This window comes from Sorex fumeus, unplaced genomic scaffold (genome assembly GCF_029834395.1).
Source record: "Sorex fumeus unplaced genomic scaffold, SorFum_2.1 ptg000083l, whole genome shotgun sequence".
NCBI lineage: Eukaryota > Metazoa > Chordata > Mammalia > Eulipotyphla > Soricidae > Sorex > Sorex fumeus.
Genome location: NW_026606140.1, coordinates 9,761,714 through 9,784,822, shown reverse-complemented (window position 1 = coordinate 9,784,822; position 23,109 = coordinate 9,761,714). Strand labels below are relative to the sequence as shown.

General features: G+C 49.6%; 1 protein-coding gene across 1 annotated transcript; it reads right to left on the bottom strand.

Annotated features, from left to right (window-relative positions):
- Nucleotides 1–908: 908 nt before the first annotated feature.
- LOC130039177 (2'-5'-oligoadenylate synthase-like protein) lies at nt 909–20,263 on the bottom strand. Its single transcript, XM_056131042.1, has 6 exons — nt 20,066–20,263; nt 16,216–16,498; nt 15,532–15,710; nt 6,132–6,373; nt 3,870–4,017; nt 909–1,846 (listed from the first exon to the last, which is right to left on the bottom strand). Exons 1-6 carry the CDS (start codon nt 20,261–20,263, stop codon nt 1,337–1,339), a joined length of 1,560 nt encoding a protein of 519 aa, XP_055987017.1. The 3' UTR covers nt 909–1,336.
- Between the last annotated feature and the right edge of the window lie 2,846 nt (nt 20,264–23,109).

The window sequence follows — 23,109 nt, the reverse complement described above, 5'->3', positions numbered from 1 at the left end:
TATTGCCTACACAGGAGGAACATTTGGGAAATGTTTAACTCCGGATCCCCATGACTTACGCAAGTTCCACAGTCTAGTATCTCTGCAGGGAAAAAAAATTGCAATGGGAAGAAGGAACAGAATTGCTTTGGTTTTTGGAATACTTTTCTTTATGGGAATATCTGAAGTTTAGTGTGTCAATAATTTTATTAACACAGTTTTTGTCCTCAGGCTTTTCTATTATAAAAGGGAGGGAGATGACTTCAGTTCCCTTCTTTAAGCAAGAATTTGCCCACTATCTACAATGTAAGTTATCCTTGATACTAAAAAAATTTGTGTGTGTGTGTGTGTGTGTGTGTGTGTTGGGTATTAAAGGATCTGAATATCATTGCACTATCCCATAGAAAGGAGACACGTTCATTGTTTTTGCCCATCAAGGCAAGGGTGGTGGGAAATAGGTTAGCACTGAAAAATTTCCCAGAGGCTGTTGAAAACCAGTAACAAACCACATTTTATATCCTATGGTTAGTTGTTCATCCTAATGCAGGATAAAAGGGGAGGGCAGGAAGAGGTACTTGATTGATTGGTCAAAATATGGTCACCAGATGTCCTTTGAATCTAAAGACACTATTTTCTAAAATACTGTACTGTTTCTAAAATATCGTATTGTGTGCGTGGAGTTGGGGGGAGGGAAACCACACCATTATTCCTGCCTCCCAGACAGGAATTTTCTTTGTCTTCGTTTCCCCATGGTCCTCACTTCTTCAGATTGAAAAGTTCAAATAATAACTGTAGCTTGGAGGACAACATTAGCCGCAGTGGAAATGAGTAGACCACCGACATGAGAACCAAGATAAATGATTTCCAATGTGGTCAGCTGCATCCCTAGCAGTTTAGGAGACTCAATGGGTGTCAAGGAGAAAAACGGGTCAATGCAAAAACTTTTAATGAAAAAATAAACTTCAACCGGAAGCTGTAGGAGGGCTGTCCAGGGCATCATGAGATTGGTTAGGGAACCTAGTTAGCTAGCTGTGGTTGGTCCTAAGTTGAAAGGAGGTGGGACTTAGGGGAAATTGGCAGTTTTTGACAAAGCCCCCGATGGTTTGGGGTTGATGACTGCGGAGGTGGTGGTTTGGCTCCCAGAGTTGGTGACTGCAGAGTTGGTGGGTGGGAGTTCTCTTGTCATATATAGTTTGGCCGATGTTCATTCGGTGTCTCTCCTATACCTCTTGATTCTGGCTCTGGTGGGCTGTGATAAAAGTGGAGAAGAGGTGGGGCCTGCCCAGCGGAGAGCTGGAAGGGGTAGTGGGTGGGCTGCAGCAGGAATAGACGGTACGGAGAGGATTCTTGGAGGAGACTAGCTGAACGGAAGGGGAGCCTCTCCTCCTGCTCTCTTCTTGGAGAGGATGAGGGTGTTGTTGTCTTGGATCCCGTAGTTCCCAACGCTCAACCAATCCTGCAAGACTTGGCCTTGGAACTCAAGCTCCTGCTGTGTTTGGAGCAGCCCCTGCCTGAGTTCAATCTGCTGCTTCAGGTTCCCGATGAAGCTGTTGGGGTGAATGGCGTAGGCCTGGCTCTCTCCATGCAGGTTCTTCACAAAGACCTGCCTCTCCGGGGGGACAGTCTCCAGCAGAAGGAGGTGGACGCTGGCGAAGATCCCATAATAGGCCAAGGAGCACTGGGCGGCGAGGCCCTTCCGCTCCCCCCCTGGCTCCTGGAAAGACAGCCGCAGCTGGACTGAAGAGCGCCTGCTCCTTCGCAGCCGAATTTTCTTTATAATCTTTGTTATGGGGTCATAAGGGTTCACCCAGAGGATCAAGTCGGGGTAACCAGACAGCTCCACAGTCACTTGGATGTCCCGAGCACTCTGGAGGGAGAGGAGAAGGAGGGGGTTAATGCCCTTCCAGCCTGTGTGCCAAGTTCCCTTTGATGGCAGCTTTTCAACGGCAGCAATAGCGACAGCCAGCCAACAATAACTTCGTTTAAACGTCTTTTGCGCCACCCCGTCCCCATCCTCGCCCCTAGATGGAGTGTCCTCGCTGTACCCCCCACGGTTTTTAGGGCCCCGCCCAGCCCTTGCTTGTTCCAGTTGCTTATTCTCTTGAAACTTCAGATAATATTTATGTTCTGTTTCCGGAGCCTCCACAACACGTGGGTGTGAATATTGGCTCTGCTGTCCCTTATCTGTGTGGCCTTGGCTGATTCACTCATCCTCGTGGAGCCTCAGTTCCCAGTTCCCTCATCTTTAAAATGGAGGTGACGACGATGATGATAAAGGTAAAGATCAGGGGCTGGAGTCATAGTACAACGGGTAGGGCGTTTGCCTTGCACGCGGCCGACCCGGGTTTGATTCCCAGCATCCCATACGGTCCCCTGAGCACCGCCAGGAGTGATTCCTGAGTGCAGAGCCAGGAGTATCCCCTGTGCATTGCCGGGTGTGACCCCAAAAGCCAAAAAAAATTATACAGTACTTGATTTGGGGGTCAAAGAGATAGTACAGAGGTTAAGACTCTCGCCTTGTATCTGGCAACCCAGGTTTGGTTCCTGGCACCACATATTGCCAACCAAAACCCTGCCACGAGGGATTTCTCAACAGAGCCATGAGTAAGTCCTGAGAACAGCCCCCAGACAAACAAACAAAGAGCAAAACTCTGGACTTTCCCACTGTTCAAAATTTTCCCTGGCCAAGTGCCATGCAAATGGTAAAGTAGAAAATGAATAACACAGATTATGATAATCTTTTTTTCTTTGCTTTTTGGATCATACCCCCTGATGCTTAGGGGTTACTCCTGGCTCTTCACTCAGAAATTATTCCTGGCGGTGCTTGGGGAACCATATGGGTTGCCGAAAATTGAACCTGGGTCGGCCCCTTACAAGGAAAAAGCCCTGCCTGCTATCCTATCACTCTGGCCCCAATTATGATGATCTTTGCCTGCACTGTAGACTTGGCATCATGCTATAATATAATAATAATATTATTATATCAGTGCATTTTATATAATAGTTATTACAATGTAATGATTATTATGCTATACTTTAAATTATGATATAATATTATTATAAGACTATAATATTATTCAGCATTTTTGGTTGGTAAGTATCTTCTCTGGTAATTCTAGAAGTTTTGCATAAGACTGTTCCATGGATTTGCTTCCCAATAAAATCTGGGATCAGATCTGTGAAAGATTTCTTTTTCTTTTTTCTTTTATTTCTTTTATTTATTTTTTGGCTTTTGGGGTGGTCACACCTAATGGTGCTCAGGGGTTACCCTTGGCTCTGCAGTTAGGAATCACTCCTGGTGGTGTTCGTGGGACCATATGGGATGCTGGGGATCAAACCTGGGTTGGCTGCGTGCAAAGCAAATGCCCAATTCGCTGTACTATTATTGTTCCGCCCCAACTGTGCAGGATTTCTTTACCCATATTGCCCCCTCGTCTTCATCCCACCCAGACCCAAACAAGTCAAGTGGTGATCCAATGTAGTTGGCTAACTTAGCTTTACTGGGCTCGTGCAAAGAGGGATGAGAGCCAGAATGGATTCTCCAGCAGGTTATGGGAACAAGAAAAGGAGAACAAGTACTTGCAGATAAGCAACCCAGAGGGCAGAGGTCTGAATCTTCCCCAAGTTTATGGAGCTGCTATCTGGTGTAGCCGTGTTGCAAATTTTCTAGGGCTCGAGGGATAGTACAGGAGGAAAGGCGTTTGCCTTGCGTGATGCTGGCGCCAGCCAGAGCCCCAGTCCCCAGCATCACATATGGTCCCCTGAGCACCGCCAGGGGTCGCTCCTGAGCACGAAGCCAGGAGTAGCCCCTGAGCACCCTTCTGATTCTACAGCCTTATTGGCTGTGGGGGGAACAGACACAGAGCCACAGACTCGGCTGGTAACTTTACCTTCACATTCCAGCTGGGGATGGGGTTGTCCTTGTCGTCATAGCAACAGTCCTGTTTCAGGCAATGGCTTGCTCGCTGAGCCACGATGTCCCACCTATAACCTTCAGCCACATTGTGGGTGGGGTCTGCGGGGTCGAGGATGATGGGCCTGAAACACAGGGAGAGAGGGTCCGGGTGCTCTCTCTGGTGGGGAGGCACGCAAACCAGAGAGAAGAACCTTCTTCTCAGGCCCCTGAGGGGTCACTCTGTCTAGAGCCTGGGCTTGTCCATGCAGGACGAGCTCATAACACCGCCCGGGAGTGACAGAAGGGCTGGGTCTGTCCCCCATAATTCCTCCCAAAGAGAGTCCTGGAGGTCCTCTTAAAAGATGAAAGAAATTGGGGGCTGGGTCAAGAGCCAATGCCCAGCCCTGCAGGGGGGCTTATACACTCAGACGTTTCTGCAGCTGTGATCAAGGCTGGCACTGCTGAGCTGCTTTGGGGAATAGTGACACGATCACCACCACCAACAACGATTGTCATGCATCGAGGCTTTGGGCTTGAAATTCTGTGCATTATTTTATGACTATCATTATTATTATTTCTGGAGGATTCCATACCCATAGGAACTTGGAGAACCATGTGGTACTGGGATTTGAACTCAGAGGCCTCACATGTGAAAGGAGGCCTTCGAACCATCTCCTTGGCTGATTTTATTATTTTTTTTATTTCTGTTTTTTTGGGTCCTACCCGGAGGTGCTCAGGGCTTACTCCTGACTGCACTCAGGGATCACTCCTGGTGCAGCTCTGGGGACCCTGGTGAGAGTCCTGGAGGTCCTCTTTGCAAGAAATTGGGGAGTGACTCAAGAGCCAATGCCCAGCCCTGCGGCGGAGGCGGGGGGGAGCTCGTGCGGACAGGCACCACAATACCCATGTGGTACCGGACATTGAACACTGCCAGATGTGCCCCCTCAAAAAACAAATCAAAAAATTCTGTGGGATCCCCAGCCGCACCTGGAAGTGCTCAGGAGCTACTCCTATCTCTGTGCTCAGGGGTCACTCCTGGCAATGCTCAGGGGGGTGCTGGGGACTGAACTGGGGTTGCCCACCTGCGAGAGCTTAAGCCCTTCATCCCTTTACGATCGCCCTGGGCCCTCAGTCCTCCACTCCTGGAAGGATACTGGGTTTTTAGTCCTTGTTAAAAAACCACCCGCGGGGCTGGAGCGATAGCACAGCTGGGAGGGTGTTTGCTTTGCACGTGGCTGACCTGGGTTCGATTCCCAGCATCCCATATGATCCCCCAAGCACCGCCAGGAGTAATTCCTGAGTGCAGAGCCAGCAGTAACCCCTGTGTATCGCAGGGTTTGACCCAAAAAGCAAAATAAAGAACACCCATGACTCGCAAGGGAGGCTCATAAACACGGAAACATCCTGGTGACTACACACACGACCCTGAGCTGTTAATGTCAAGGGTCGTCAGGCTGGGTGGGTTCTTCCCTGCAGCAGACCCTAAGATGAGAGAGTTCAAGTGCAAGTGGCTTATTTGGGAGAAAGTACCTGGAATTACCAATAAAAGGGTCAGCAAGTGAGTGAGTGAGACAGGGCTGGGAGGGCAGCATGGGCCTGGGGCCACGGGGATTACCAGGGGTTGGAGTGGCTTGGGGAAGCAGGGGAGAAGCCGTGACCCTGAGAGTCCTTCCATTGGAGATGTGAGGGGGCTGGGTATTCACTGCCTGTGCTCATGGGTCATTGGGTGGGACCTGGAATATTTACACGAGTAAATCGGGAGGACTGCTGGGAAGAGGAGGCTCCAGGCAAAGAGCTACTGGTGCTGACAGAAGGACAGGCCAACCTCTGGGAGAGGGTTGGAGCCCTGGGAGATGGATAGGGCACACTGATCAGAGCCTCTATCCACATTCCATCGGCTGTTCACCTCTAAAATTTCTTCCAACCTTCAATGGTCCTCGCTGTGTTCTATCAGTGAGGACCAGGGGCTCCCTGGCCAAGGGGACAGACTCCATGCGCTGAGACTCTCTCTCTGATGCCCATATCTGGCCTTTGAGGGTGAGAGGCTGGGGTAGGGGTGTGGTGGCCGGAAGGACAGGGACCAGCCTTCCAGAGTCTAAGCTCCAATTGCTTCTGGGACGAGGTGTCTCAGGTGTCAACATAGTGAGTCTGTGACTGGCGGTGTCTTTACTGCCTTAGAGTCTCCCCCAGCCAGCCGGCCCCCTTGTCCTGAATTCCCTCTCTGGTGCATCGCCTGTGGGCCTGAGTGGCCCCGTACCTCTCCCCTTTGAGCTTTTTCCGGACGAAGTCCCCGAGGACCGGGTCCTCCAGCGAGTAGAACTTGGTCCAGTAGATGCAGAGGAATTGGTAGTTCTGGAGCAGCTCCATCACTGTGGCCAGGCCTTCATGCAGGGGGAAACTCTCCTCCTCCTCAGCACCCATCTCCCAGGCATAGACGGTCAGGAGCTCGAGGGCATAGAGCGGGGGCAGCGTGGCCCTCGGGGACCTGGCTTTCACGTACTGTGGAACAGATGGGAGAGCCCCAGGTTCTGGGTAAGGATGAGCCTGGCCAGAGGCAAAAACCCATGGTCTGGGTGCTGCCCTGGGGTTTATGCCACACTCTCTTCCAGCCCTGATGCCATTTTCTATTTCCCACCCAGCTCATTCACCGAGTTTCCCACCAACCTAACTTCTGGACCTAACTCAGGGGGTCGGAGCGATAGTACAAGCAGTCCTTGCATGTGGCTGGCCTGGGTTCCAACCCCAACATCCGCTATGGTCCCCCAAGCACCCAGTAGTGATTCCTGAGTGCAGAGCCAGGAGTTACCCCTGAGCATCATCAGGTGTGCCCCCCCATAACCAAACCAACCAAGAAACCAACAACAACAACAAAACCTTCCGAAGTGCAGGTATGAAGAAGAGCCCCCCACTTGTAAACAGATGGGATTTTTTAAAGTGCAGTATAGTGGGTTTCTAAGAATTATTTTTTTTTTTCAGTGAAGGTTGCACATCGGGTAAGGCGTTTGCCTTGCACGAGGCTGACCCGGCCAACCCAGCCGACTTGAGTTCGATTCCTCTGCTCCTCTCGGAGAGCTACCACTGAGAGTATCTCGCCCTCACGGCAAAGCCTGGCAAGCTACCTGTGATGTATTCAATATGCCAAACACAGTAACAACAAGTCTCACGATGTTACTGGGCCCACTTGAGCAAATCGCAAATCGATGAACAATGGGAGGACAGTGCTACAGTGAAGGTAAAACAGGTTCTATTTGCAAGTTTTGAGGCAGGGGAAGGAAGGAGAGAAAGAGAGAGTAACACTCAGGAGAGAATGCGTGCCTCGCCCCGTCCACAGCCTAGCGTTAGAGTATGAAGATGTGAATGTGCACATCTGAAGAGGGGGCATGCAGTGACAACTGTGCTCGGGCACCACGAGGACCACATGGGCACAAGCAGCACGTGGCCTCGGGCAGCATGTGTCTCTAAGAAGGCTTTTTTCCCATAAGGACTGCAAGCTGCAGTGGGAGTGGGCAGGAGAAGAGACTCACAGGTAGGAAATAGCTGAGTTCCAGGAGGGTGCCACACCCCTATGGTGGTACTGCATCCTTCATTATGTCTGACACCCACATATTTGTATGGGAACGATGTTTTTAAATGTTTTATTTTTATTTATTTATTCTTGATGGTGCAAGGGTTCACACCCAAAGCTTCACACATGCAAGACCCAGGGCTGTACTGGGGAGCTACCACCCCAGTTTGCCTGGGGCCTCATCTCACCCCTGTGTGAGTCCTGTCTGGACCATGAGCATAAAGCTGGTCCCTTTTCCAAGCGACAGGTCTAAGAAAAGTTATGTGATTTAAGTTGGCTGAATCGAGGAAAGCCTAGCACTTTTGTTTAGTGGTCGAAAGAAGTTAAGTTGAGACTCAACAATAAATCTCTCAGATGAGAACATAAAATGACCTGCCACCAGCGTGCCTCCAGATCCTGCGACAGGCTGTTTCATTCGGGGCACCCGGGAGGGTGGCCAGTGAGGCACTTCCCTGCCCCACCGGAGCCAGCCCCAGCAGCGGAAAACCTCCAGAACTTACCGCCGCCGTGCTTATGGCTGATCTCCACATGCTTGGACGAGCCTCACCAAGGAGGAGTGAATCTATCCCTGCATTTGCGGCCATGCGACATCTCATACTTTACACCACTAATACACCAAAAGTAGCACACTACATTTGATGGGGTTTAAAGTAGAAGGCAACCAATCTTAGGGGGAAATATACTTATAAAGATATGTATACACACACACACATATATGTACACAAGTCTCAACCTTTAACAACATGTTACTAATCTCTTATAGAAGGGCTTACTGGCTCCTGCATGAAATGCAACAATCCTCACACACTTTCCTCTAATAAACCTCTTTTGGATCATTTTTAGTGGATTATTCATAACAAGTAATATAAGATAAATGATCTCAGTTCTGCTTTGGGGCAGGGTTTAGGGTTTGGGACGGAAACATTTGAAATATGGTGGTGGGAAGGTGTAATCGTGGTGGGATTGGTGTTTGAATATTAAATGTAATCAAATATTGAGAAAAAGAGAACTATGTGCTAAAAGTAAGTAAAGGAACAACATGAAAAAATAAAGAAAAGAAAAAAGTCAGTTCCTCTCTTGGGAATGGATGTGAGGGCAGGAGCAGTTGTGACCATTTTATCGCTTTGCGGGAATCCTGTCTGAGGATCAAGCTGACATACAGAGGAGGGAAGGGGAGAGAAATCGAGCCAGATCCTTCTCTGAATAGTGTGTGAAGCTTTTTCTTGCTGGGAGGGGTCTTTGCAAGGGCCTGGTAATTTTCTTATAGTTTAATGCACTTTGAGTTGGCTTTTCTATATTTCCGTTGCTGCTGAAAGAAGGCATCTTAATGGACACCAGTTTCTTCCTCTCAAGAACCTTTCTAATATGCATAGCAAGTGATCATTTTCATCCAACTTCCAACTATTTGGTTTCTGGAAAAACACTGATCACTTGTTTCAGGCCATTTTAGAAAAGAATAGTCTGATGACAATATGATTGATCTGCAAGTTTATTTCCATCTTCTATTCTATTATTGGAAATTTTTATCACTGCCAAAGGAAATGGAATCAACATTTCACCCGACTCCACCAGCAGAGGGCCTCATAAAAAGTTGATTGCTTAGCCAAGGATCAACAAAGTGAGAATCGATCATGCTGGTGTATATACTTCTTTCCATGTAGGATATTTTCTATTTGATCTAGCTCCTACCTCACTCTAAGGCTACACTTGTTCAAAGTGATATTAAACAGTCTTTAAATGATACCTTACTCAGAATAAAAATCACTGTACAATGTCTAACAACTTAAAAAACTCAAAGATAATGTAAAACAAGTCTTCAAATAAGATTAAATGGAATTGCTTATAAAATTACGAGGAAGATGATTAAACATTCTCTAAGTTTCCTTTGTGAAGTTCCTTTTTCAAGACTGTTCAATGTTTATAATAAATTCAAACTAAATCTGTCCTCCTTATGAGGATAAACTGGATAAGTCCATCTATCAACAATTAATCAGATTTACAAGCACATTTGCATTTCTGCCAGAAGTTTCATTCAAGTTAGGTACGGTAACCCCACAAGTAAGAATGAGGGTGAGATTAAATAAAACCCAAAGGACAAATGCTATTGTTCAAAGAGATTTCCTCTGTTTTCCCTAGTTGGTTGCCAGGAGACATGCCATCTTCAACCACCTTAAAAACTGCAATCCCTCTGCTATCTTACAATCCAGTGCTGTCTGCAAATGACTCCTCAGGGTCAGTATTAGTGTTTACAATTCTTTGCAGGCCAAGTTGGGAGAGAGTCAACAATCTTCCTCTGCCAGGAAACAGTCTCCAAGGTCTGTGAGCCCCTGGCACAGCCTGCAGCTTCCAAAGCACTTAGCTATCAAAATATGCCTGGAGCTGCCTCATGGAGCCAAGAGGCTTTAGACATCTTGCTCATAAGCTCGGAAGAGGACAGAGAGCATCATTGCCCATGCAGCCGCGGTCCCAATTCATGCTCCTGTGAAGAGGACCTGTAAAAGCCCTAGACAACAGCGGTTCCACGGCGCTCTTTGATGCCTCTCTAAAAACTGGTTTCTTCTTCTTCTTCTTCTTCTTCTTCTTCTTCTTCTTCTTCTTCTTCTTCTTCTTCTTCTTCTTCTTCTTCTTCTTCTTCTTCTTCTTCTTCTTCTTCTCCTTCTCCTTCTCCTTCTCCTTCTCCTCCTTCTCCTTCTCCTCCTTCTCCTTCTCCTCCTCCTCCTCCTCCTCCTCCTCCTCCTCCTTCTCCTCCTCCTCCTCCTCCTCCTCCTCCTCCTCCTCCTCCTTCTCCTTCTCCTCCTCCTCCTCCTCCTCCTCCTTCTCCTTCTTCTTCTTCCTCCTCTCCCCTTCCCCTTCTCCTTCTTCTCCTTCTCCTTCTTTGCCTCCTCCTCCTCCTCCTCCTCCTCCTCTGCCTCCTCTTACTCCTCCTCCTCCTCCTCTTACTCCTCCTCCTCTTACTCCTTCTCCTCCTCCTCCTCCTTCTCCTCCTCCTCCTCCTCTTATTTCTCCTCCTCCACTTCCTCCTCACACCCAGCGATGCTTAGGGGTTACTACTGGCTCTGCGCCCAGCAATTATTTCTGGTGGTTCTTGGGGGACCATATGGGATGCCGGAGGTTGAACCTGGGTCGGCTGAGTGCAAAGCGAATGCCCTACTCGCTGTGCTATTGCTCCAGCCCCCAAACTGGTGCTTCTTTGAAAATGTCTTGTCTCAAATTCTAGTCATCAATTTTCCGTGGACTAATATGGCATCACCCTCCTCTCTCTCTCCCCCCTCTGTTCTGTCTCTGTCTTTGTCTCTGTCCTTTTTTGGGACAAAGATGTTCAGGGATTACTCCTGGCTCTGCACTCAATGATTATTACTGGTGGTGCTCTGGGATCATATGGGATGCTGGGGATTGAACATGGGTCGGCCTTACTGTATTATTTCTCAGGACTCCCCTTCCACTCTCTTGCCACAAAGATTTACACCCCCTCTACCCCTCTCCTCATCTGCAACATTGTGATTCCACTTAAGTGGAGGACAGGACATATGCAAATTCCTAGAGATAAAATGTGGAGTGCTGGTTGCCAGGGATTGGGGTGGGGCCGGGGGGGGGGGGGGGTAGTGAGGGTGGAACAGGCGTTTACTAGGTACAAAGTTTCTATATATATGGTGATGACTAAGTTCCTTCAAATAGGGGTGATAGTTATACACTGTTACTGTATTTATTGGATTGGGAGCCACACCTGCAGGTGCCCAGGACAATAGGTTTGAACTGGCAAACACCTTCACTCCAGTACTACTTCTCTGGCCCTTGTGAATGCATTCAAAGCCTTGAGATTGTATGCTTCAACTTGCATCTCCCAGAAAACAAACCTAAAAAGTGATATTAAAATCTCAGTCAAATTGGAATAAATTCCACCATGTTCCTAGAATAACATTAGGTTAAAGCCTTCAAAATAGGAAAAACCAAACAAAAAAATCGCCCCAAAAAACAACCCCCGCCCAAGGGGCCAGAGCAACAGTACAGCGGGTAGGGTACTTGCCTTGCACAAGGACTACCTGGGTTCAATCCCCGGGATCTCGTATGGTACCTCTAACCCTCCAGGAATGATCCCTGAGCACAGAGCTAGGAGTCAACCCTAGGTACTGCTGGGTGTGGCCCCCAAAACAAAAGCAAACCAAAACAACAAAACATTACCCTTCCCCGCCACAACAGTTCGTTGGTTAAGATTAAAAAAATATATCAAGGGCAGCTCCTCAAATGTGGAAAGGGTGCTTCTAAAGACCTTCCTGGAAGCTGGCCTGACATGTTGTCAGATTTATGAAAGCCCTGCATTACAATAGCAAGAAGGATGCGTTTAGGGGCAGTCCATGAGCTTCTCCAGCGTCAGTTGCATAGTTCATGTATAACCTAGAAGAGCTGCCCTGCATGATCCGTGGTCCCAACCCAGCAGGTCGACCGATGAAAGCCTTAAACGCCGAGCAATAAGCATAAGTGACCGTATCAAGGCTTTTCCTGAGCTTCCCAAGGAAACAGAACTGGAGCCTCTTCATCAATAGGGACCCCCAGATTTGCCCATCATACAACCTGTGCTCTTTATTATACTTGTGTATTTATTGATCAACACATCCTCTAATAGTGAAACCTTGTCAGATAAAACAAAAAATTAATAACACTAACTATATCGTTCCCAATGTTCTCCCTTCCGAAATCCAACATGCCATCTCGTCGGTAAAGAAACAAAGAGCACCTGGCCCAGACAAGATCAGACCTGAACACCTGAACAACTTACCATCAGTACTCATCAATACATTGGCTTGGCTCTTCACACGCTACTTGTCTGAATGCAAGGTTCCATCCCAGTGGAAAACCAGCAGGACTGTACTACTATACAAGAAGGGAGACATCCACGACATTGGCAACTATCGCCCAATCTGCCTATTGTCTATCGTCTACAAACTGTTCACTCGAGTCATCCTGAATAGGATTAGCAGAACACTAGATGAAGGACAACCATGTGAACAAGCCGGATTCCGAAAAGGATTCAGTACCATCGACCATATCCACATAAGCTCATTGAGGTTTCTCGAGAGTTCAAGATGCTGCTCTGTCTAACGTTCATTGATTTAAAGAAGGCCTTTGATTCTGTTGAGACGGAAGCGGTCATGGAAACCCTAGCCAATCAGGGCGTACAAACTCAATACATCAGGATCCTTCATGAGCTCTATTGCAGATTCACTACCAAGATCTCACCATTCTACAAAGAAGTAATCATCCATATCAAGAGAGGGGTTTGGCAGGGTGATACCATTTCATCAAAACTCTTCAGTGCCACCCTCGAGAACATCATGCGACGACTGGAATGGGAAAGCATGGGAGTGAAGATAGATGGTCGGCAACTACACCACCTCCGCTTTGCTGATGACATCGTTCTAATAACACCAAACATCAGCCTAGCGGCACAAATGTTGAACGACTTTGACCGTGAATGTGGAAAGGTCGGACTACAGCTGAATCTTACGAAGACAATGTTTATGAGAAACAGCCTTGTTCCTGACGCTCCATTCACTCTCAACGGAACCACCATCTCCGAATGCAACAGTTATATATACCTAGGTCGAGAAATCAACATGATGAATGACCTGGCACCTGAGTTGCGCAGGAGGAAGAGAGCGGCTTGGAATGCCTTCAAGAACGTTGAAGAAATAACTAAAAGGACAAAGAACCTCCAGCTACGAGCACATCTGCACATCTCTTTGATTCCACTATTCTTCCTGCATTAACATATGCCTCAGAGACCTGGACCCTACGAAAACAGGATGAGAACGCTATTCGGGTCTCTCAAAGAGGAATCGAAAGAGCTATGCTTGGAATATTACGATTCACTCAAATGAGAGATAGAATCCGGAGTTCTGATCTTCGTCAACGCTCAAGAATCAGGGACGCTGTCTCATTTGCCAAGACATCAAAAATCAGATGGGCTGGACACGTAATTAGGTTTACAGACAACCGCTGGACTAGAGCCATTACTGATTGGATTCCACGGGACATCAAAAGATCACATGGACGTCCACCTACAAGATGGTCAGACTTCTTCGTTAAGACCCTGAATGATCGGTTTGAGGCTCTGCATGTTCCTAGAACGAATAGATACCATTGGGCTACGCTAGCACGCAACTGGGATGAATGGAGACATTACTGGCACCCGCTCGAGTAAATTGATGAATAATGGGGATTAAGTGATTAAGTGATTAAGAACTTTTGGGCAGAAAACTGTCCTTTAAGTCCTATAATTCTAAAGTCCTATAAAGCCAAATTCCCATCTTGGGGCAAAGACTTGAACACAAGGGGGCTGGGAGACAGAAATAAAGCTGAGATCATTGTTTGTGGTACACAGAAAGTTGCGTACCGTCACAGGAAGAAAGCTCTTTCCACACTGAAAACAAGCAAGAACTGAGAGAACAAGCAAACTGAGCCAGCCCGCCCATGCTGCCTTTGTTTTGTTCTACTTCTCTGATGCATCCAACTTTTGATCATTTTCTGGGACTGACTCACCAATGCAAACGACTTAATTTTAGCTGTCCAATGCTAGTGTCTGAAGATATATCACAACTTGGGTTGATGTGATCATCACATGAGATTGCTATTTTCTTACCAAAAACCAACTAGTTGAGGCTAAAGACTGGGGTGGAGCTCAGACCTTGCATGTGTGAGGCCCTGGGTTTGATGGCCAGCACCCAAGAAAACAAAACCACCTTGGGACTGACGGGCACGCATGATGGGGAGGGTGTTTGCTTTGCAGGCAGCCAACCTGGATTTGATCCCCAGCACCACATACGGCTCCTGTGTGCAGCCCAAACACTGCACCCCCAAAACAGAACCAAATAAAAAATACAAGCCCTCTCCCACAAACAAAACCAAAAAATATAACTAAGACCAGACAAACTGCAAATTTATTAATTTTAGTGATTTTTCTCATTTCCTCCCTTATTATTTCCTTTTAGGTTTTCTAGTCCATAACAGTTCTAAAATCTTGGACTCTTACATTTTTAAAAAAATTTTTTTCCCCCTTTCTAACTTTTGTGTTTCTTTCTGAGTCTTCCTTTCTTATATTTTAAAAATCAGAGTTTGTCCCACCATGACTTCCAACCTGGTTTCTTTCCTGTGACCCCCCCCCCCCATCAGTCAGCCCCCTTATTTCATCCTGTGTGCCCTCCCTAACATGATTCTTACCCCCATGAAATACTTGGGGAGCTCCTAGGGGTCCTGTTGCCCTTGTCAAGAAATGCTGATTCAGATGACTAATTATGTGCATGTTTTGAAATTGATTGGGTCCATACAGAACTCGCACGTGAAACCTAAGCATCTCGGCATGGATTCAGTTAAGCACCAGGAGACTGGGGAGCTGCATCCATTGGACAGAAGGGTGCGAGTGGGATGGAACAAAGCTCTCCTTTTTGTGTGTGTTGTGTGGGGTCACCCCTGGTGGTGCTCAGGGCTGATGTCTGGCTCTGCACTCAGGGATCACTCCTGGTGGGTTTTCGGGGCCCATATGGATGAACCCATGTCAGCCATGTGCAAGGCGAGTGTGTGCTATCACTCTGGGGGTGAGAGAAGCTTGCTTGCTTTCTTTCTTTCTTTCTTTCTTTCTTTCTTTCTTTCTTTCTTTCTTTCTTTCTTCCTTCCTTCCTTCCTTCCTTCCTTCCTTTCTTTTTTCTTTCTCTCCCTCCCGTCCTTCCTTCCTTCCTTCCTTCCTTCCTTCCTTCCTTCCTTCCTTCCTTCCTTCCTCCCTTCCTTTCTTTCTTTCTCAGTATTTCCCAGCAGAGGTTAGCGTTTGGAAGACTGGGTAAAGTGATCATTAGCGGCAATTGGAGAATTATAAGCATTTGTTGGCTGAATATAATGCATCTTAATTCTTCTCTTTTCTGTCCTCTTCCTCCACCACCAACCATTTTCTGCATTTGACAGCTCCCAAGATCAGCGATTTTCTCTCTCTCTCTCTCTCTCTCCACTTCCATCCCTCCATCTTGGCTTGCTAAGATGACAGCAGCCTCTGCCTTTCTGTCCCTTTTCCTCCTCCGGCTCTCCCAGTCCCTGCTGTTCCCCTCACCTGCAGGTACCAGTGTTTCACCAGCCTCATGAGGCTCTTCAGCTTGGTGGGCCGATGTTTCACGAAGTTTCTTTGCAGTTCGCAGAAGGATGGGGAGAAATGCCCAGGGTTGCCCTTGGCCTTAATCAGATCATCATAGACAGCAGGATGTGGAGGCTGAGTGTTGGTAACTGAAGGTCCTGGGGAGAGAGGGAGAAAGTCGGGGAGGGGGTTTAGGAAGCCCCAAGGGTTGGGGAGTCTGGAGGGAGAGACCAGCTAACTTGCCGCCTTTTTTTCCTCCAGGGGAAACAGACCTCGTAGCCCAGGCTTGAACCCTTGGACTCCCCTGCTTGTCTCCAAGAAAATCCAACTCGGGCTAATCTATTTCTCAGACCCTTGTCTATACTCTTGATGCCTTGAACTTCCTTTCCTATCTAATTGGCAAGGAGGGGGTTGGGCTGCATCCTTTGATGCTCTGGGGTTACTCCTGACTCTGCACTCAGAGATTACTCCTGGCAGTGCTCAGGGCATGGTACCTGGGTCCGCAGAGTGCTGGGCAAGAGCCCTAGCCACTGAACTATCTTTTCGGCCCCTGATCTGGGTGATTCCTCGGTAAAGTGCAGAGTCTCCTGTTCATAGCCAGAGATAAATCAGCCTGGGGCCCCAGGGCGAGGTTTGGGATTGGTGCAGGCGGCCGCCCCTTACCCAGGGCCCTGTAGGCCGGCACGATGCTGACAGTGATGGGCTCCTGCATCCTCCAGGACCAGAAGGTGAAGATGAGAGCGTCGGGAACTCCCTGGACCACGCTGGCGCTCTCCAGTCCCACAGCCTGCAGATCTCTAGAGCGCTGGGCCCTCTTCCGAATCAGATGCAGTATGGCCTGGTGGAGACTGGCTCCCTCCCGGAAGCTGCGGAAACAACTCGGGAACACCACCAGCTCCACCTCACTGCAGCTTCGGAGCCCGGTGCCGTTCCCCAGGGAGCCCACCTGCCGAACACAGAACTCGTCACTCTGAGGCCCCTGATGGTGCCCCTTAGCCCGTAGGCTCTTTTTCAATTCTCCTTTTTTTTGGGGGGGGGCACACCCAGCAATGCTCAGGGCTTACTCCTGGCTCTGCACTCAGGGATCACTCCTAGTGCTTGGGGGACCCTCTGGGGTGCTGGGGCTTGAACTCCGGCAGGCCCTATGCAAGGCAAATGCCTTCCTGGTTGTATATCTCTCCAGCCCCCCCTCCCCCCTTCCTCCTCTTTTTTTCTAGATGCCCTAAGTCTGTTGTCTGCCGGCAATTCAGTACAAACACCACCCCCACCCCCATCTTGAACAGAGGGAGCCAGAAGTAGACACTATTGAAATTTTCTTTTTAGTGTTTTGAGATTTTTAGTCTTCCTGACCCCAGGGGGAACAGAGTCCCACTTCTCTTTTCCTCTCCCTCTTCCTCCCTGCCGAGGTGGCAGCTGACTCGGGCAGTGGGGAGCCCCGGCTCACTGTTTTTCTTTCTTTCTTTCTTTCTTTCTTTCTTTCTTTCTTTCTTTCTTTCTTTCTTTCTTTCCTTCCTTCCTTCCTTCCTTCCCTTCCTTCCTTCCTTCCTTCCTTCCTTCTTTCTTTCTTTCTTTCTTTCTTTCTTTCTTCTTTTTTTCTTTTTGGGTCATACCAGCGATGCTAGGGGTTACTCCTGGCTTTGCACTCAGGAATGGTGCTCGGGGGACCATATGGGATGCCGGGGATCGAACCTGGGTTGGCTGCGTACAAGGCAAACACCCTACCTGCTGTACTATCGCTCCTGCAGCTCACTATTTCTAATGCAGCCTAGAACCGGCACTCTACCTCATGCCACCCGTGGCCTGGAACCACGCATGGTGCAACAGAAGTCAATCTTCACACTATGGATTGGGTACTGGAAGCATTAGTAGCTTGTATGTGCAGACGAGAACACTGAGTCCAGGTGGGGGTTGTTCACTGGGTGCCGGGAACTCAGTGCAGTCTGGTCAGCTGAAGGGCAGTCACGGGGTGGGGTTCTTCTAGCCCTTTCTGCCCTGTGACCCATGTTTGCTGGCTGGGTGTGCACCCAAGGCGGGGTTTGCCTCTGCCCCTCCCTCCCCAGGCTCTCTCCACCCACACCCCTCTGGACTCTCGTTTCTGCCCTTCCCTCTCCTTCCCCAATGATAAGATCCCATGCCAAGGAATGAATCTTCTAGAAACGGCTTCATCCCTTGCTACCATTGGGACCCTTTGAGTGTGTACTCCCAAGCACCGGGAGATTTTTAGTTTTGGTGATGGTGGGAGAGGGTATAGTCTGAACAATATTATTCCCCATTGGTTGTTGCTTTCGGTCAACTTTTTTGTTTGTTTGCGTTTTGGGTCACACCTGGCAATGCACAGGGGTTACTCCTGGCTCTGCACTCAGGAATTACTCCTGGCGGTGCTCAGGGGACCATATGGGATGCTGGGAATTGAACTCGGGTCGGCCGCGTGCAAGGCAAACGCCCTTCCCGCTGTGCTATTGCTCTAGCCCCTTGGTCAACTTTTTTGCCCTTTTTTTTTTCCATGTGGGAAATAAACCAAGGTTATATACAAGGCCACCCTTGAACCCATGAAGTCACATGCCCACCGCCCTGGATCTTGGTTTTTGAGTCTATTTTTCAGTGGCGTATTGGGGAGAAGTGGCTCTGGAGGTGCTATGGGGACCTTATGTGGTGCCAGGACTGAACCAAGGTCCACAGCATGCCAGGCGAGAACCTTAACCTCTCTCCTATCTCTAGCTCTGAGGGAAGAATTGGAATGCTGGCTAGATACCACTTCTGGCCATCAAGGCTAGTTCTGTTTGGAGCTGTCTCTTGCCATCAGCCTTAGCCTCAGGGTTAGCAGCTGGGTGGTCTAGTAGGGTCACTGGACTCAAACTTGCACCCCAGACCTGGAAGGAAGGTGGGGGGTGGTGGTCAGCATCTAGAACCTTGCTTTGCTTTTTGTTCTGGCCAGCCCTGTGCTCTGAGCGTTCTGCTCGCATGGTTCTGTTTGCTGGATGAGGTAGAGTTGTGGATGGGAAGATACAGTCACAGGTGAGAAGACCTTCAGCCTGTGGTCACATACAGGAAGGGAGAAACCGAGAGTTCATCCCAAACTTCTGATGTAAGCAAGTGAGGAGGAAAGGAGGCTGGGGTTGGGGCTTCTGAGTCCTTCCCTGGGGTGCCTTCCCCGGGGGAGTTGAAGTAGAGCATTGAGCCAGGAGTCCCCATTCTCTTGTCTCTCTGCCACACTTGCTGTGACACCAGCGTCTTTCAGCCCTTCTGTGTTTGTTTCCTGAATACTTTTTTTTCTTTTGATTTTCTTTTGTTTTTGGGTCACATCTGACAATGCTCAGGGGTTACTCCTGGCTCTGCACTCAGGAATCTCTCCTAGAGGTACTCATGAGACCCTATGGGATGCTGGGGATCAAACCTGGGTCAACCACATGCAGGGCTAGCACCCTACCTGCTGTACTATATCGCTCTGCCCTTCCTTAACATTTGAGTGGGATCGAGGCTGTGGAATTCTCTCAGGCCTCTAACCCTGACCTGCTTGAATTTTGATTCTAGTTAGGACATGAAGCAGTTGTGGGAAGCGGTGGGGGGTGGGGGAAACTGAGTGGGGCGGCCTGAAGTCCTGGTTCTGGGGCTAGATAGGGCATCCCAGCTCCACCAGGAGCTGTGCAACCATAAGTAAGTCACTCCATATCTCTGAGCTTCTAGAAAACCCAAACTCCAACATTTCCCACAGCAAGGGATGTGAAAGCCAGAAAAGCAGAGTGCCCAGGAATACCCATTGCTTGATGAGTGAGAGCCCAGAAGGGAAACGGGCACATTTTTCTCTCCTAAACCTCTTAATAGTATGTTCTAGACACCAAGGAAGTTGGTCTCTAAAGATTCTGGCATTAGTGCCCAGCAAAAGACAAGGCCCTCCTCCAACCCTAGCTGTAATTGCACCAAACTCAACAATAACTCCCTTATCATGGGCTGGTGATATGGCACAGTGGGTAGTGTGCTTGCCTTGCAGGCGGCTGACCCAAGTTCGATCCCCAGCATCCCATATGGCCCTCTGAGTACCACCAGGAGTAATTCCTGAGTGCAGAGCCAGGAGTAACGCCTGAACATTGCCAGATGTGTCTTCAAAACATAAACCCAAAAAACAATAATTCCCTTCTCTAATAGCCAGGCTACACCACAGTGCCCCCAAATGCTACTTCTCATCTACTCTGATCCCCCCGAGACCGGCATTGCAACTGGCTTGATATTCCCTCCTAAGTCCCTGTGCCTCCGTTTCTTTCATCAGTCAAAAGGGAAGAGCTTCGCCCCCCACCCCAGGCCGTAGATTTAAGAAGGACACGCACAGAGCAGCGAGGCTATAATTAGCTTCCTTCGTGGGTTCATTCCGCTTGCTCTGAGGCTGGTGGCAAGGAGCCATGCAAGGGGATGGGAGCAGAGGGCAGCAGAGGGAAGGGATAATGGGGCAGGAGGGCCCCGGCCTCTGTGGCGGGCCTGGGTCCTCGTGCTGACGGGGGCTGGAGGGGGACAGATTTACCTTGAGTACCTTCAGCATCCGCACCTCCTGGTCCAGCCCGTGCTCCCACTGGAAGCGCTCCTCCCGAAGGAACTTTTCCACGGTGCCTCCGGCCTCCAGCACCCCCTCCTTCCATTCCTGGGTGGGCTGCACCCAGCGTGCCACAAAGGTGTCCAGGCTGGACGCCGGGGTCTCATACAGTTCCGGGGCTAGCTCCATGTCTGTTCCAAGAGCCTGGCTGCTGGACAGATAGATGACCACACACCTACCTGGCTGCGGGTACACACCCCTTTTTTAAGGGGGTTCCTGTGGTGCCTTCCCAGGGCAGGTCCTGTGGGATAAAGGGCTAGTAGGGAGTGACGCGAGGGCGGCTGACCAGTCCAGAATCCCCCTCTTGAAGCCCGTCTCCTGTGGCAGCGCCACTGAGGGCCACTGAGCTGACATGGGAGTTCTGGCGCCACCTTAATAGGGCATGGCCCCCAGCCAAGCTCTACGTTTAGTTTCGATTCTCAGCTTGAAGGATTTCCTTTTTATGACGTTTGAAAACTGAAATGGATGTTTCAGTTTCAGTTGCCTGGATGAGGCAACTTTTTAAGGAGCTGGCACTTGATCATCTGTCAACCCCGTCATCTCGCTTTGGTATTTTTTTTTTTTTTTGCTTGGTTTTCATTTTTTTGGTCTAGGCACACCTGGCCGTGCTCAGGGGTTCCTCCTGGCTTAGTAACCAGAAATCATTCCTGGTGGTGCTTAGGGGACCATTTGGGATGCTGGGGATTGAACTTGGGTCGCAAATGCCTTTCTTGCTATATTATCTCCCAGGCCGCTGGTTATCAGGCCTCCCTGTCACTCACTTCACTTTGAACATGAGCTCCAGATAGGGGAGGGGTAAAAGGTAAAGGTAAAGGCCCTCCCGTTGATCGTCGATTTGCTCGAGCGGGCCCAGTAACGTCTCCATTGGAGACTTTGTTGTTACTGTGTCTGGCATATCGAATACTCTCGGTAGCTTGCCGGGCTCTCCGAGAGGGGCGGAGGAATCGAACTCAGGTCGGCCATGTTGGCCGCGTGTAAGGCGAACGCCCTACCCACTGTGCTATCGCTCCAGCAAGCTGAAGAAACCTTTTAATCCTCCTACTTCTTACAGATTCATCTAGAAAGCGGGTTGAATAACCGCCTCTCTCCCGGAGGTGGCTAGACAGGTAGAGCATGAGAACTGAAGCGCCAAGAGTGTGGTGACGATTAGGACTTTCAGCATCTGGGTTTTTATTTAACCAAAGCGTTCTCTTGTTTGCTTTGGGGCCACACCTGGCAATGCCTGGGGGCTACTCCCGCTGTGGTACCTGGATTTTTCTCACGTGGTACAGGAGACAGAATCTGTGGCTCAGCCCTTTGACTCATCTCCCCAGTCCTTCCCCTGAGTTTTAAAAAATGAGCACATTAGCCAGAGTGGAGGTGCATGTGAGGAGATGAATGAATGGGGGTGGTGGGATGCTGGTCACCATAGAATGTCTCTGGTGTCTGGTTCTCCCCGGCCTGGACTTCAGAGTCGCTCCCCACGTTGTCCTGGAAAATAGCGTCTTGGTTTTTCTTTGCCTTCAGAGTGGTGCTCAGGGGACAGGAGGGCCCCAGCGGTGTCTCTCTGCCAACCAGGCCAGAGGTTCAGGCAAGGACCGAAGGGTGTTCTCTTACCTGCAGTGTTGGGGATCCCGGGTCATCTGGCAGTTCCAGGGGCCCCCAGGCAACACCCAGCGATGCCAATGGGCCAATAGTGACTGCAACAAGCCTAGGTTGGGGCCTGTAGGTCTGCGTCCTAACCCTGTACTATGTCCCAGCCACATGTGCACATTTTAAAGACAGTCATTTTCACGGGGACTCTGGGTTGCAAGCTGCTTCTCCAGGTTCCTGGTGGTCACACCAAATAGGTACAGGCTTCCCTAGACTGTTATTTCAGTCAAATACCCTCGGTCCACCTGAAGTGACATCCCCCGGGACCTGGCCATGCCCCCACTGGTCACTCATTCACTGGACACTGACAGAGTGTCTGCTTAAGGAATGCCCACTAGATGGAGTACCCACTAGGTGAAGTGCCCACAAGGTGATTTTCACCGTGCCAAGATGGTGAATAGGGAACCCCCAAAGCAGAAGGAGAGGCAGACAGGACTCCAGGGGGCCATGTGGGAGGAAGCTAATCTGGTGGGGAGTCTCATGCGAGAGTTTTTTCTAGCTCAGCTGTAGTGTCAGTGGACAAAGATGGGATGGGGAGTGGTCAGGAGGAAGGGACAAGGCAGGAGGAGAGGTTGAGATAAACGAGTGGCCCTGGTGTGTGCCAAGGGCCCCATAACTGGATGGGTCGGCAAGAGTGGGGTCTCGGGGCGCCCACGCCTTCACTCATTCAGCAGCTCTGTGTGGAGTGAGGCCGTGCGTCAGAGGCGCTGGGACACAGCAGGGAACAGGGAACAGGCCAAGGACTCTCACGGCAGAGGCGGACAATCAAGACAAGGACAATTTGAGTAAAGAAGATGATGCTGTGTGCTAAAGCAGGAGAAGAAACCAGGATTAGAGGCATCGCGTACACTCTGTTAAGTCACAGGTGAGGAGACGCAGAGAGATCTGGAATGGAGACATGTGAGCCAAGCTTGGAAGGAGGCGGGGACGGAGCCTAGAGCACATCAGAGAGAAGAGCTCTGACAAGGAGAGTGACGCACGGCCCAGGGGCGACTGCGCTGGTGGAGCTGCAATGCGACTGCAGTGGAAAGATCGAGAGAGGAAGGTGAGCCGGAGGGGATGGGGTCGAGTGGGCAGAGGGGATGGTGGAGAGATTTTTGTGTTCATTTTTGGGCCACAGCTGGGTACGCTCAGGACTTACTCCTTAGGAGGCATAGAGGATTCCTGGTAGAAGACAGGATTGCTTCCCCTCCTACATGGAGATTATCCAAGAAATTCTAGAATTGTGCTCTCAACTGTTCCCATCTTCTCTCTGCCCACCCACTGCAAGGTTACAGTCCCTTCTAGGAGGAGGCAGGGCCTTATTCTGCATCCCTTGGAGCTGGTTTGGATGTGTGACCCAA

Excerpts from the sequence above, each read along its gene's own strand:
- LOC130039177 (XM_056131042.1), bottom strand. The coding sequence starts at position 20,263 with ATGGAGCTAGCCCCGGAACTGTATGAGACCCCGGCGTCCAGCCTGGAC. Across the intron at positions 15,711-16,215 it reads GCCGGCCTACAGGGCCCTGG|GACCTTCAGTTACCAACACT; the intron begins GTAAGGGGCGGC and ends CTCTCTCCCCAG. Across the intron at positions 1,847-3,869 it reads TCCCCAGCTGGAATGTGAAG|AGTGCTCGGGACATCCAAGT; the intron begins GTAAAGTTACCA and ends CTCTCCCTCCAG.